The following is a 14,004-nucleotide window of genomic DNA, read 5'->3' as shown; positions in this document are numbered from 1 at the left end:
TCACGCATACAAAGAATATCCTCCTTTTTTGTGTGTGTACATATTGTACATATACTACTGTGTATACAGGTCAGCAGTTCAGCTAGGCAAAGAGAATGTGTGTGGGTTGTTCAATAAATCATACACAGGATAGCTATAAGATTCCTTGAGTACATTTTCAGCTTTTTTACAGCTCCAAATACTTTCACAAATAATGATGTTCACATCAGAATAAAATAATCTAATGAAAGCAGAAATGTCAGAAACTGACTAACCCAATTGTTGAGTCCCTAAAGGGATATTCTACTGGCTACTCTATTTATTTTTTGAGCATCAAAATACTCAACTCTGTATGTTGAAAATGCAGTTGTACAAAGTTTGTTGTTTCCTTTGCAGAGAACAGTGGTTGTGTTCAGCTTGAATTCATGTCTGTTGCTAAGGATTCTAGTAACAAGACTCCAGAGTGGAAAACAAGTCTCAAAGCATCCACAGCTCCTGCAGCATAATCTCACACAAACGTTTAAAATAGGAGGTCATTTGAAAGTCAGAATTTCCGTGTTATAAAAATGTGATACAACATTTTTACCCACTCTGTCACTGTTAATCCGTCACACTATCGTTTTATAACTGAACGTGATAATTGGCTTTTTGTACTTTCTTTGTTCGATTATTTTTTTCATGTGTAGAAGTGACAAGCGGAGCCAATAGAGCCAATAATCCCCCCAAAACGTTTAATGAGTGTAACGAGTTTCCACCTGAATCCCTGCTAGACTGTTTCAGCCGTTTGGTTAATTGATTCTGTGTCTTGATTCATGGAGATTTTTAATTACCGTCTTTCTCTTATTAATAATCCTGTGTCTAGGGAGACGACTCTTTTCCCCCTGTTCCATCTTTTAGAAATATTTCCCAGTAAAAGAGGCGTAGAGATAATTAGCATTCGACGAGTGTGCTTTTGAATTTTCTGTTATTTCATGTTTTATGGGTTCCTCATTGTTTTCTGTGTGCTGTATGTGTGTCTCAGTGTCAGACGGTGAATACACCACTCCTGAGTTGGACTTTGCCGTCCTGCTGCTGTCGAACCATCAGCAGCCGCCGGTGTTTCAAGTTCTTGACCCGCTGCTGGAGGTCAGCATGGGAGGACAGGCTGCCATAGGTAAGAGATGAATACACACACACCCACACACACACACACACACACACACACACACACACACACACACACACACACACACAAATATAACAACTCTAATACTAATTTCCAAGAAGAGGGTCTGTGGTGAAGAGGGTCCAGTAAGTGATGAAGTGGTCTGTGTGAGGTAATGAGCTCTGAAGTACAACCCTGATAATCAACAATACTTGAGAGAGAGCTGTGTGTATGTGAGTGTGTGTCTGGCACAGACATTTATTTTTCTCCTTTTCCTGCTTCATGTCTCTTAATGCCTCTTTCTTCTTGTGTATCTGTGTGTCTGTGTGTGTGTGTGTGTGTGTGTGTGTGTGTGTGTGTGTGTGTGTGTGTGTGTGTGTGTGTGTGCGTGTGTGTGTGTGTGTGTGTGTGTGTAGGCGGTCAGCAGTTGGCAGTGAGCGACGCTGACACGGCTCCAGATGAGTTGGAGTTTGAGCTGGTTGAGGCTCCCATCCATGGAGAACTAATTAAGACAGACGGCAGCGCACACACCAGCATGACCAACGGTGAGATGATACACACACATATAACACAAACATATGGAACGTTGATGTCACAACTATTTACTAAGCACAGCTATCGTCAGTCAGACATTAACCATTATTCACCAGCTGTTGTAGATTCTGACCACTGCAGGATGTGAAGGGGTTATGCTTCTAATTGTTTTGGCCCACACAAACCCAAATCATGCAAACAAAGTAACATTCCTTCTGTTTACAATATATACAGTATATCTATCAGAGAAGTATGTTTGTATCTGCTATTGTCACTTTCTCCTAAACTGTCTTAGCTTAATTATATATATATATTTTAATAATATCAGAAAGAGTTAAATATCTATGCCTCTACTATATCTATCAGTATAGATCACAGTCACATTCAGGATAATTATACCTGCAAAAATGTATGTCTTTTACTCCATTTTTTATAGTGTTCTTTCATAGCTCATTTAATTTAGAGGTCCACTGCATGGACTTAACGTGTCTTATTACAACTTCTTTTTATAAATATGCAAATAAATCAAATCAAAAGGCACTTCCAAATATTTTTTAGCTAAAAGGTTTGACCAGGACATGTCCACATCTGGCTGTTAAGGGCCATGTCATTTTTATTATTAAGGTTTTTATACTTTTAGTTTGAGTTTAATTGCAAGGGATACAAAATGAATTGGTTCCTGTGAGGGTTTTGTCCACACTCACAAAACTTAGTCTCTAGTTATAAATCTGTCCTTACATACTCGTCAATCTTGACTTGAGATTGGTAAACACATGCAGTAGAAGTAGTAACACAGAGAAATACAAGGACTCAAATCAACGGTCAAAACCAGAAACAGGCAAACACACACCACGGTTCACACCTTCTCCATCCCCTCAGGTGACACCTTCACCTTCAGCGACGTCACCCGCAATGTTCTGCTCTACCGACACACTGGCCTCTCCACCCAGGACGACGCCATCACCTTCTCTGTTAGTGATGGCATCTCAATGGCAACCACAGCGGTGCAGGTGGTGGTGTTGGGTGCTGGGGATGATGGGCCGCAACGGGACCCAGCAGCCACACTGTCAATGGAAGTGGGCGAGAAAAGCAGCACTTTGATCAGGCGCTCGCACCTGGCTTATACTGTGAGTAAGGAGAGATATGCGCTAACTGGTAGCATCTTCAGAGATAGCAGTTTTCATGTGGTCTTTGTTTGAAGATTAGAGGATGTTTTTTTGTACACTTTCCTCTGCAACACGTGAAGTCACGAAGGAGGAATATGCTGGTGTAGGTTTTGTTTGAGTGTCTGCTTTGAGGTTTGTTTTAAAAGGTTGTGTTCTTCAAACTTGTAGCTGTCACTGTACACATCACAGTGGTTTTGTCTCTCGCAGGACAACACGTCCCCAGACGACCAGATTCAGATCCAGTTGGTGTCAGTACCGATGTACGGCATCCTGACTAGGAGCCAGTCTCAGCAGGAACACCAGGAGCTGAGGGAGTACTCGTCTTTCACCATGGAGGACATCAGCAAGCACAGGATCAGGTAAAATGGGCAACATGCAGGCTGTTGGTACTTTGAACACTGTAGACCATAGTGTAGTGTTTCCACTGCCATGTTTCTTTAATTTCAGGGGGAATCTGACCTAATGCGACCTGGTGGCAGGCCTTAAGAATAACTACATAGAAACAGCCAGTCATGTTGCAGATGGTCTTGTTTGTTTATGTAGGACATAGAGAGGCAGCAGTATTATATTTAGACATATTTCATAACCAGTTATAAATGTAGTGTGTTTAAGCTAACATGAAGACTGCTTCAAATATAAAGTCAGGAAGATTGTATGATTAGCGTATCATGACCTTTGGTTAGGTTAGAATGGTCTCTCTGGACTTTTCCTGGTACGTCATGATCCATCCTAAGAGTGTTTTGTTTATCATATAGCGGAGAGAGAGAAATCATTCCAATGTGATTTGGAAGTATTTTTACTTCACTTCAAAGACAAGAGTCTCTAAAAAAAATGCCCCAAAGAATATCCATACTCTCAGTACAGGGTTTTAGTTCCCCACGATGGTTAACATGCTTCTTCAGAGGCTTATAAAAACAGAATACCCAAATAAAACCTGCAGTTAGCTATTAACCAAAAATGACTTTCAAAAACCCTTAGTCGTTTCCAGAAGCTGCATTGTACAAGCAATAAAGGTTCATGAGGATCCATGGGAGAAAAGAGAGCGAATTAGCACCTTTTCAGTTCTTCAATAAAAAAAGGTTTCAAGAGTTCTGTTAACAGCTCCCTTATGATGACAAGTTTTTTAGAACTATGAGTAGTAAAAAGTGTATGCCAGTTTTTCAGGACTACGTTTTCACCTAAACCTGCAGACATACTGAGTTAATCCAGTGTGTTTTAAAAGAGATTGAAAAGCGTTTCATAATATTAGCAATCCACAGAGGAGTAGTAGTATCCTTCAACAAAAGTCAAAACCACTTCGATTAAAGTCAAGAGGTTTTTGCAGGACAAGAACGATATGGTTTTGGTTAGCTGAGGTAATGAGAGGATCTGTGAGCCTTCAATAAAGAGGCTGTTTTAAAAGAAAAGTCTGGTTTTGATTCCACTCTGTAAGAGATAAAAGGGCTTCGAGGGTTCTTCATGCTGCAGTCGAAGTCATGATCAATTTCTCCGACTGCAGTTTGAGTCGACCGGGATCATTTTCCCCTCAGCATCACAGCAGAAGAGAAACTGTAATAGCTTGCAGAGACATTTTGTTTTTCTTCAGTCTAACTTATCTTCTCACGAGACAAGAGCTCTGCCAACATTATTGTTACCACAACGCAGTAACAAAACAAATGAATTAACAGGAAATAGTTTAGTTGACTTTTCCCCATTACGTTCAATGGCTCAGCCTGTTGGCACAAGCAATGCCAATTAGCGTCACTCTCATATTACCTGCAAGAGGCGCTGAGGCCTCCTGTGAGAGGCGCTAAGATGAAATATAAATATTCAGATACTAACTGCTTCATTTCCATAATGCAGGCCCTGATTAGCTTTCGTGCAGGACGATCTCCGGGGGCAATCTTCAAATCGGCTGTATTAGTTTTGTCTCGGTGGCGTTGGCTCATACAAACAAGAGCCGGGAATTGTTTTATGAGAATTAAATGGGATTAGAGAAGATTATACTGGTATGGATTTCAATTTTATTAGTGCTTTGCAGAGATTAGCAGCTGTATCATTGTGGGAGGACTAATGCAAAGCTTTCCCAAGTCCGCTATCAGTCCCGGACTAGACACATAAGCACATATTTAGGCACTAATAATTATTGTATCAAGCAAAAAAGTTATTGAACAACAAGAAATGAATTTACCAATTCTCTTTTTAGACAATAAATCTAACAAATATCTCCATCTACAGGTACATCACTTCCTTAGAGACGGGCAGCCAGCCGGTCACCGACATCTTCCACTTCGTTGTTTATGACGGCGACAACAATCGTCTTGACAACCAGATGTACACCATCACCATCACCTCCACACCCAGACAGCCGCCGGTGGTTACAGTCCGCAGTGGCATCAAGGTAGTCACACACACTCAGTTACAGTATACGTGAAAAATATTGTTTTCATTTTCATTTTTTTTGTTTGTTACCTCTTGCATTTACCAGAAACACACACAAGCACAAAAACCTACACACACACAGGCCCAGTTCTAAAATTACCCTACTATATAAAAGAATTACAATTTTATGGATGATACAGTACATAAACAGTCCTGTACACACAAACTGCACATTGTTATTATCTCTCCATTACCCTGCCTGCTCATACGAGACTGAAATCCTAGAGTTTTTTAAAGCAGCTGCTGTATTTAGAAACAGTCATTAAGGAGACAAATGAAGCAGAGGAAACCATCGCACACTGTCACATGTTGTCTCTCAGATAGCGAGAGACCAACCCTGTTAGTAAATATCTCTGTGCTTCTCTGGAGATGGTTGCTATTTTCCACAGTTTATCCTGAAGAGAACACGTGTTTTATAAAAGTGAACACAAAAAAACCCCATCATCATAGTTTGAGGTGGACTCAAGATACAATTGTTCATCTTCTCAGATTAATCTTGGGACGTCTCTTTCCTACTTGCTTATCAAATATCCATTGAATGTTTCAGTTAACTACTCTTTCTGTCCTCCATCACTGCATTATTTTCCTTTGGCAGTTAAAAATGTGAAATATGTCTTAAACACACAAGACACACTCCTAGATCTAGCTGTGTAGGGCATCTGGTGGAGGAGGGGAAATGTGATGTAAGATCTATTGAAGGTTACACTGATGCTCCCAGTTGAGCCTTCTTCAGGGATGAATCCTGAATTAGCGCTGCAGAGCCGCCACTCCTGAAAATATAAAGTGACATCCCAATGGTCTCTACTTCAAAATCTCTCTGCTGGGAGCCCTTTTTAGTTTTAGACAGAGAAAAGCCTCAAAATACATCACAAATTGCAACATCTCCAGTGGTTAAACCTGTTAACAGTTTGATTTGTTTTGGGTAACTATAAAGAACATAAGAAAGGTAGAAGCAACTCCAAGAACTCAAACCTAATATATATAATAATAATAATAATATTTTTTTGGCCCTTCAAACCTCCTCTTTGATTTGAAAGTCTCATACAGTGTATGTTCCATAATTTCTGCATGGCAAAAGAAATCCCAGATCACGAGATGGGAGTAAATGTACAGTAACCGTCTGTTACAGTTATTGAAAGGAATTATTCAAACGTGTCGTTGGTTGTGTTGGGGTTATTGATTCACTTGTTGGACCGCAATGGTTCCCAACCCTATCCTGCAGTAAGAAAACTATTATAATAAAATTATTTTCACTTATTCTTGTGACAAATACCTTGTATGTCATCAGTACATAATGTCATCAGTCAGCCGTTATTCCATCTGTATGTGCTATGTTCGTACTACAGTAGCAACCAACTAGCTGTAAAGTTGTAAATATTTAGAGAGATTTGAGAGTTTTGACAGTTTCTTCTGAGGAGGTAGGGAAATAAAATGTGTTATAATATCCAAATATTATGATAAACCAAACCCACCCCTTGTCTCTCTGTATAGCAAAAAAAACATTGGGACCCACTGGATTTATTTTAGTATTTTGTTATTAAGGTTCAGGAAGGTGGCCGAGTGCAGCTGTCTACCAATCACATCATAGTGTCGGACCTGGACACGCCCCAGAAGGACCTGCTAGTTTGGCTCGTCAGTCCTCCAAAGTATGGCTTCATCGAAAACACCAACACAGGTGAGACAGTGCGTGAGTTTTATTAACATTGTGAGGTTTAGAGTCGTAGACCTTTCAGAGTACGGACATTGTTGCAGACCAGTGGCTTAGTTTAAGCCAGTCTGTCTGTCTTCATGAGACTCATGTATGGTTGCAAATCAGAACTTGAACAGACAAAACATACTGTACATGTATGAGTACATGTGACACAGTTGTACTTTTGTGTGTATGTACAAGTACACACTTGCATTCCTCTGAATAATTTCCACATTTCTATTTATGTCACACTCATACGCACACAATGCCGGTTGAATTCTCTGCGGTGCTGCTGCCATCTGTCACAGCCTGATTATGTTGTGGATTAGCACTGCCAGATAGCCCGCTACAGATGGGGCCATTGTTGAAGTCCCAATTTTGACTGCATGCTTGCTCAACCGCCGCTGTACTTTTTCTGTCCCCGAGAGGAACTGTTTGGAAAAATGAAGAAGGTGAGATAACTTGAAAAGGAACTGATCCCCACTGGGAAAATGTACAATTTCAAGAGCAGAATGGATGTCAAAAATCAAATGGCAAAAAGAACAAGAGATACTAACAGTAAAATAATAAAGATGAGGATAATAGTGTATGTAGCATATGTGGCCAATTAATAATTATTCAGAATGGATGAGGGTGCACTCCGCATTTCCAAGGTATTATGATCACATGAACAAAATCCTGCCTAACAATATCAGTTTACCTTTAGCCTCAAAGGGGAACAATTTGACACAAGTTCAGTGGGGAGCAGGGGTGGTCTGTCAGAAGAAGCTATTGAGTTGCATCATGAGAAATGTACAATCCAGTGTGTCTGGAACCTGACCTTTCCTTCTGACTAAATGTCTGCCCTGCTTGTTCGATTTTGACCATTCAGTTTTGTTAAATCTTTTTCTCTCAACTCTGTGTAAGTGTAATATTGTGCTATTTTAACAAACTTAACAGCAAAAATACCAAAAGCAACATTAAACTTTTACCAAAGAAAATCTGAACTCAAGGTTAATGCGCTAGCTTTTGTCCCAAGCTGGTGAAGTAAGCAAACTCCATTAACTGAAGAAGCCTGTGAGATGCGGTTGAAAGCCCTAGAAAAAGGTGATAAGTGGACATAAAGTTAAAAAGCAACTTAACACCCTGTTTGACCTTGAATATGCCCCCTTCAATTAAACAGAAGGGACATACAGCTCACGAGGTCAAGAATGATAGTTCACGCTCAAGCAAACTCAGGCTTGCTATCCTCATGTTAAATCACATTAACACCACTGAATTAATTGCTAGCTGTTTGCTAGCAACATGTCTAGTTTGAACAGTTAAGCAACAGCAGAAAATTAACATACAGAGTTGATATGCAAAGTAGCACTTTTTATTTTTAATAATAGATGTGATGCCTGAGTAATACAAATTAGGCTCTGCCGTATTACATGCAAGACAGCGTTATCTGCAGATGCAATGAAGGATGTTTGAAGATATTTATATTGTCTGCTGCTGTAGATTAGCAGCTGGCACCAGTCGTCTCTCTCCATGTCCCAGTTGACTGTCCTTGATGGCTGCTGGAGCAGAGGGACAGTCGTTGGTATTCAGCAGAGTCAGTCGGCAGTGTGAGGTGACCGGATTGCTGCTGTCACGGGGGCACAAGGGAGGCCAGCCGGTGTCACTGTCAATGTGTCGGCCGTTTTCCTCAACAAAACCAACGTGCACGGTTGTCGTGTTGCTGTGCAGATGCACGGACACACAAAAGGCATTCACTGACGTGTTGATGTCCTCTAACATACACACAAAAATACACAATAGAATACACACCTACATACATATGCTGTATTTATATGCAAATCAGCTTCAACCAAAACATTTGCATTCACATTTGGCTGTGGTTAGCATAAAAAAGACACACATACAGACTTTCTCTATTGTTATGCATTTTAATTTTAATAGCTGAAAAATAATAATGGACCTCTGGCCTTTCCTCTTGTGTCACCCTTTCCATTTCCACACTTCAGTGTTGTGAAGTAAGAGAACAGCCTTTGGAGCTGCTAGTGGGGCCTTAAAGTTTTTATTAGATAAACTATCACTAATTCATTCATTTATTTCATTCAAGATAATATACAGATTGTGCATATGTGTGTGATCACATTTATTTTTTTATTTCATTAGTTTATACTGTGTTGGAGACCCAAATTAAGTTCCTTCAGCAAAGGTATCCTTAGGTCTTAAAAATATTCAATACAAAGGTTTTCACTAAAATATTCCTTTAAAACCACCATATACTTAAAATTCAAAGCCTACAAAATATTTAAAGGTGTGATAAAAGTTATTAGATATATTTGTCACTGTGAGATGACAGCATTCTTGGATTAATATTAGATCATGTTCCCTATCTGCCTAACTCAGCACACTTGTGTCCCTGAACTACTCATTTCCTGTTGTTTACCCATATACATAGTTTCACAATTTTCAATCAGAGATAGTCCGACATGTCAGCAGTGTTACTTCTCATTTCAGTTCTGAAATCAACAGATACCATATGTGAAAACACAACAAAAAATGACTCTGCCAAACTGTCACTGCATTTCTGTGGTTGCTGCGGGTGATTTCTCATCCTGATTATGATTCTGCGAAGGGTTCCCATTCAGATAAGAAACTCCCTTCACTCACCTTATAACAGCCAGATGATGGAGATGTGGTGTGATTTACTGTTGCTGCTGAAACACACACACACTAATACACACATCGGCTATTCCCTGCGGAGCCCTGACTCAGCTCACCATGGAGTCATCCATCTTCTGTGATGAAGACACTCACACTTTGTCTCAAACTTCAGAGATTTCAAGGTTGATTTTGTACATTCACTACTACTCTCCTTCGATGCCATCAGCGCCAGAATTATAGGGAACTGTAAAAATGTCTTGGTGCATCTGTCCTACATCCAAACTGTCAGACAATTCTTACTAATGGGAAATAAAAAGGCTGTTTTTTTGGGGGGGGGACTTTTGCTGTCAGATATTATAAGTGACAGCCTGGTAACTGGTCGCCTGAGAGGTTCATGAGTTTTGTGTTACAGTATGGTAAACATTGCAGTTCACAAAGTGCTACTGAAATGTGAAGTCAAAGCTGGAAATAAAAATGAATCAGTTTCACAGTTCCATAATCAGTAACAAAGTGACAAAACCAGGAAAAATAACATTAGAAAGTGACTAACACAAATATCAGGGACTGGAGATCAGTAAAAGAGACAGAAACTTCATTCTTTTTCTCATTTCTTATAACTGTCTCTCTATCCTCCCGTCCATCAGGAGGTTCAGTTGGCGGCTCGCGAGTCGTCACCCCTGATGTGCCATTCTCTGTGGAGGACCTGACGTCAGACCACATCTTCTACGTCCAGGACAGCCAGCAAAAATCTCAGGCCAAACAGGACGTCTTCAGCTTCTACATCAGCGATGGACACAGCCAAACAGAGGCTTTCAACGTCGAAATTGACATCCAGGTAATAGATATAGACTGTATAACTACAGTATATACTTTGACGTCACCAGGATTCAAATAGGATTTACAGCCCCACCACCTTTTAATTTTATATCCGCCTCACCTGTCAAATCACACAGACACATTCATGCTTCTGACGGGAAGAAAACTCCCTGACATTTCATGCAATACCTCCATCAGTCCTAATTATCACCATAATCCACCTCCTGCTGTATAAATAATCATTTCACGTCAAGCAAAGCAAACAATAAACCTCTTAAACAATAAACCTCTTAATCAATAAACCTAATAAACTTAAAACTTTGCTTGACTGCATTCTGGAAATCAGATTTACAATCACTTTAATTTCTGGTCTTCAGAAGTACTCAATAAGGTTCTTGATTTTATTCAAATTGACTTGAATTTAAATTATGATTTTATATTTTTTTTACTTATTATAAATGTCAACTTATAAAATAAAACAAAATAAAAACAGCTCTGTCTTCCAGCCTAAACAAACACAGCATCCAAAATCCATCACTTATGCCTGTTGTAAGTCTTGAGTTGAATTGATGAGGCTGTCAGTGAGCTGTTTTGTGAGTGTGTGTGTGTGTGTGTGTGTGTGTGTGTGTGTGTGTGTGTGTGTGTGTGTGTGTGTGTGTGTGTGTGTGTTTGCACGTGAGCTGTATGCATACAGTCTTTGAGCGTGTGTGTGTGTGTTTGTGTATGTGGAGGTGGGAGTATATAGTGTGTGTTTATTAGCGGACAGAGAGTGATCTTATATACAAATTTAAATGCAGGCTGTCATCTCACTTGACTCAGTTGGATCTATATCTTGTGCTAGACCAGCTGATGAACAACAAACATGTAGTTATATCACATATATTAATGCAGTTAACTTATGAAGCGGTTTACTTTTCCTCTCTCAGCAGAGTAAAGAGGACAGAGAGCCTGTGGTGTCGGTCAGCAGCATCCACGTGGAGGAAAACTCTGGAGTCGTCATTACCAACTCGTCTCTCAGTGTCCTCGACCAGGACACACCAGAGAACGAGATCCTCTTCACCATCATCAGGAAGCCTTCCTACGGTGAGTGTTGAGAACAGCACTCACACATGCAACTGAACTGCCAGTTTATTAAATCTACCTAGCTAATGAGACATTCTAATGACAATAAATCCTACCTTTGTTATACTTCGAGTTTTATTATATAATAATTATTTGATTATTTAGTGTACTCCAGCCCTATAGTACATCTGGTAACAAGTTAAATGCATATATGAAGATTTTCTGCTGCAACTGTAGGCAAGAAATTCACATACACCAATCAGCCATACCAGTATGACCACCATGGTGCCCAGGTGGTACACAGCCCCATACACAACAAACTGCAATGCACTGTGTGTTCTGACACCTTTCTATCAGAACCAGCATTAACTTATTCAGCTGTTTCAGCTGCAGTAGCTCGTCTGTTGGATCGGACCACACTGGCCAGCATCACTCCCCACATGCATCAATGAGCCTTGGCCACCCATTACCAAAATGTTCACTTGCTGCCTAATATCTCACTGACAGGTACCATGACAACAAGATAATTAGTGTTATTCACTTCACCTGTCAGTGCTCATAATGATTTGGCTGATTGGTGTATATACATCCTGTACTGTATTGGTTAAGATCAAGGTCTCTTTTTCAAGCATAGAATAAAAATATTCACAACCATAGCAGTCAAATAGCAGCACACAGATACATTCATGAAAACTAAGATGTTGCTTTGAAATCACTGAGAGATAAATGGAAATGCCTTTAAAAAAGGCTTTTAATTCTCGTGTTTTCATAATGTGCATTTATTTAGGTATTTTAAGTGTTTTCATTAAGTATTTACAATATGTGGTTTATTTTTAACCAACCATTGGGCAGTGATTATGGCATCATAATTACTGCTTTTAAAATATAATGGATATGTCAGCTACAGAGGTGCTTCAAAGGCAGATTCTCATGTATATTTACAGATCTACAGATAAACACTGAAAAATTATGCAAACAGATGTGCAGTCTACATTTTAGTATATACACACACACAAATACTCTCGAACATAACACAGATACTATCAGCCTCCCTCTACACACACACACATACACACACACACACACACACACACACACAGCCTCCAAACTAATAAAGATCCCAGCTGAGAGTTATGCTGAGGAGTATCCAGCATGTTGATAGTAAATTGTTCTGAACGTGATAGAGATGAACACACACACACCCACACTCGTAAACACATTACTCTCACTTCCGACACCCGAACAGTTTAAAACAAGACAAACACACCGGTTGTCCGCTGCAGCGCCACACTCTGACTGCAGCCATTCCTCACACACTCGCCAACAACGACACACACTCAAATCAAGTGACCTCCAAACACTCTGTTTCCCTGACTTCCCCTCACCATCCTAAATTGAGTTTTCTCTCCAGCCTGTCAATGGCTGGTAGACTAAAAGAAATTGCTTCACAAAAAAATCATTTTTACTGGACGAAAGTATATTTTTTACGCAGCAATATATCATCTTATCCAATTTTAGCAACGTTTACAGAATGAGAAACTGGGTGAAGAGAAAGGTGAACAGTAATAATAAGTGATTGTCTCATTGGAATAATGTCAAAGGAGAAACACAAATTTAAAAATGTAAGTGCTTGAAACTTAAAAGACCAGTATTAAGGATTTAGTGGCATCTAGCAGTGAAGTTGCAGGATGCAGTAATTTCAATACAGCTCAGCCTTCCGAGCGTAAAACTACAGTGACTGCGAAAAACACAAAACACCCTATCTAGAGCCAGTGTTTGGTTTGTCCGTTCTGGGATACTGTAGAAACATGTCAGCCTCAGTTGTAGAGGACCCGCTCCCTCTGTAGAAAAAGACGGCTCATTGTAAGGTAACAATACCACGATGATTCTTACTTGCAGGTGATTATTCACTAATGAAAACATACCTATGAGTATTATATTCCATTTTTGCCAATAGATCCTCCTAAATGCACACTGGACCTGGACCTTGTTGCTTTCACGAGCCAACAGACACATCCCCACTTTCAACTCATTATAATTATCATTTGGCAAAGATGAGGAGGAATTCCAGCTCACAAAACAACTCTAGAACATTATAAAACATTTTCACCGGTATGAGATTTCTGATCTGTCTTAATGTCCAGTTCTAAAAGACGGTTCAGCAGATGATCCTAGTGGATTATTTCACCCAGAAATGTCCATCTGGGACTTGCTGGGTGTTATTTTCAACCCATCTACCTCTCTAATCTGTCCAGCCCCCTGCCAGCTGCTGGACACCTGCTTGGGGATGTTCCTCTTAACAGCCCCTCCCCTCCTCAGTAAAAGCACCATAAAGCAGCTGGTGAGACCGAGTGTGCCACCGCCATAAAACCAGCAGCATGTAGGGCTGGTGGGACAGAGAGCAGGAGAGGAGTGATTTCGTACAGGACAATGAGTCCCAGGCAGCTCGTCTTTTTAACAGGCTGCCTCCCCACTGCCTTCACATCTTACACTCATACACACACCTACACACACACAGATATATCAGAGACTGAAAGACAGACCCTTTCTAATGT

General features: G+C 40.1%; 1 protein-coding gene across 2 annotated transcripts in view; it reads left to right on the top strand.

Annotated features, from left to right (window-relative positions):
- Nucleotides 1–14,004, top strand: part of fras1 (Fraser extracellular matrix complex subunit 1) — a 229,714-nt gene that overhangs the window by 182,324 nt on the left and 33,386 nt on the right. The window contains exons 35-42 of one of the 2 annotated variants that reach the window (XM_051422880.1): nt 1,001–1,132; nt 1,540–1,668; nt 2,537–2,784; nt 3,031–3,182; nt 5,041–5,203; nt 6,787–6,919; nt 10,216–10,406; nt 11,317–11,470. In XM_051422880.1, coding sequence (XP_051278840.1) covers nt 1,001–1,132; nt 1,540–1,668; nt 2,537–2,784; nt 3,031–3,182; nt 5,041–5,203; nt 6,787–6,919; nt 10,216–10,406; nt 11,317–11,470 — 1,302 coding nt within the window. Of the gene's footprint in view, nt 1–1,000; nt 1,133–1,539; nt 1,669–2,536; nt 2,785–3,030; nt 3,183–5,040; nt 5,204–6,786; nt 6,920–10,215; nt 10,407–11,313; nt 11,471–14,004 lie in introns of both variants that reach the window. The other variant, XM_051422879.1, reaches the window with a different exon arrangement.

Source organism: Dicentrarchus labrax, unplaced genomic scaffold (genome assembly GCF_905237075.1).
Source record: "Dicentrarchus labrax unplaced genomic scaffold, dlabrax2021, whole genome shotgun sequence".
In the NCBI taxonomy this organism is placed as follows: Eukaryota; Metazoa; Chordata; class Actinopteri; family Moronidae; genus Dicentrarchus; species Dicentrarchus labrax.
Note: the sequence above shows the minus strand (reverse complement) of the source record. Positions and strands in the feature narration are given on the sequence as shown.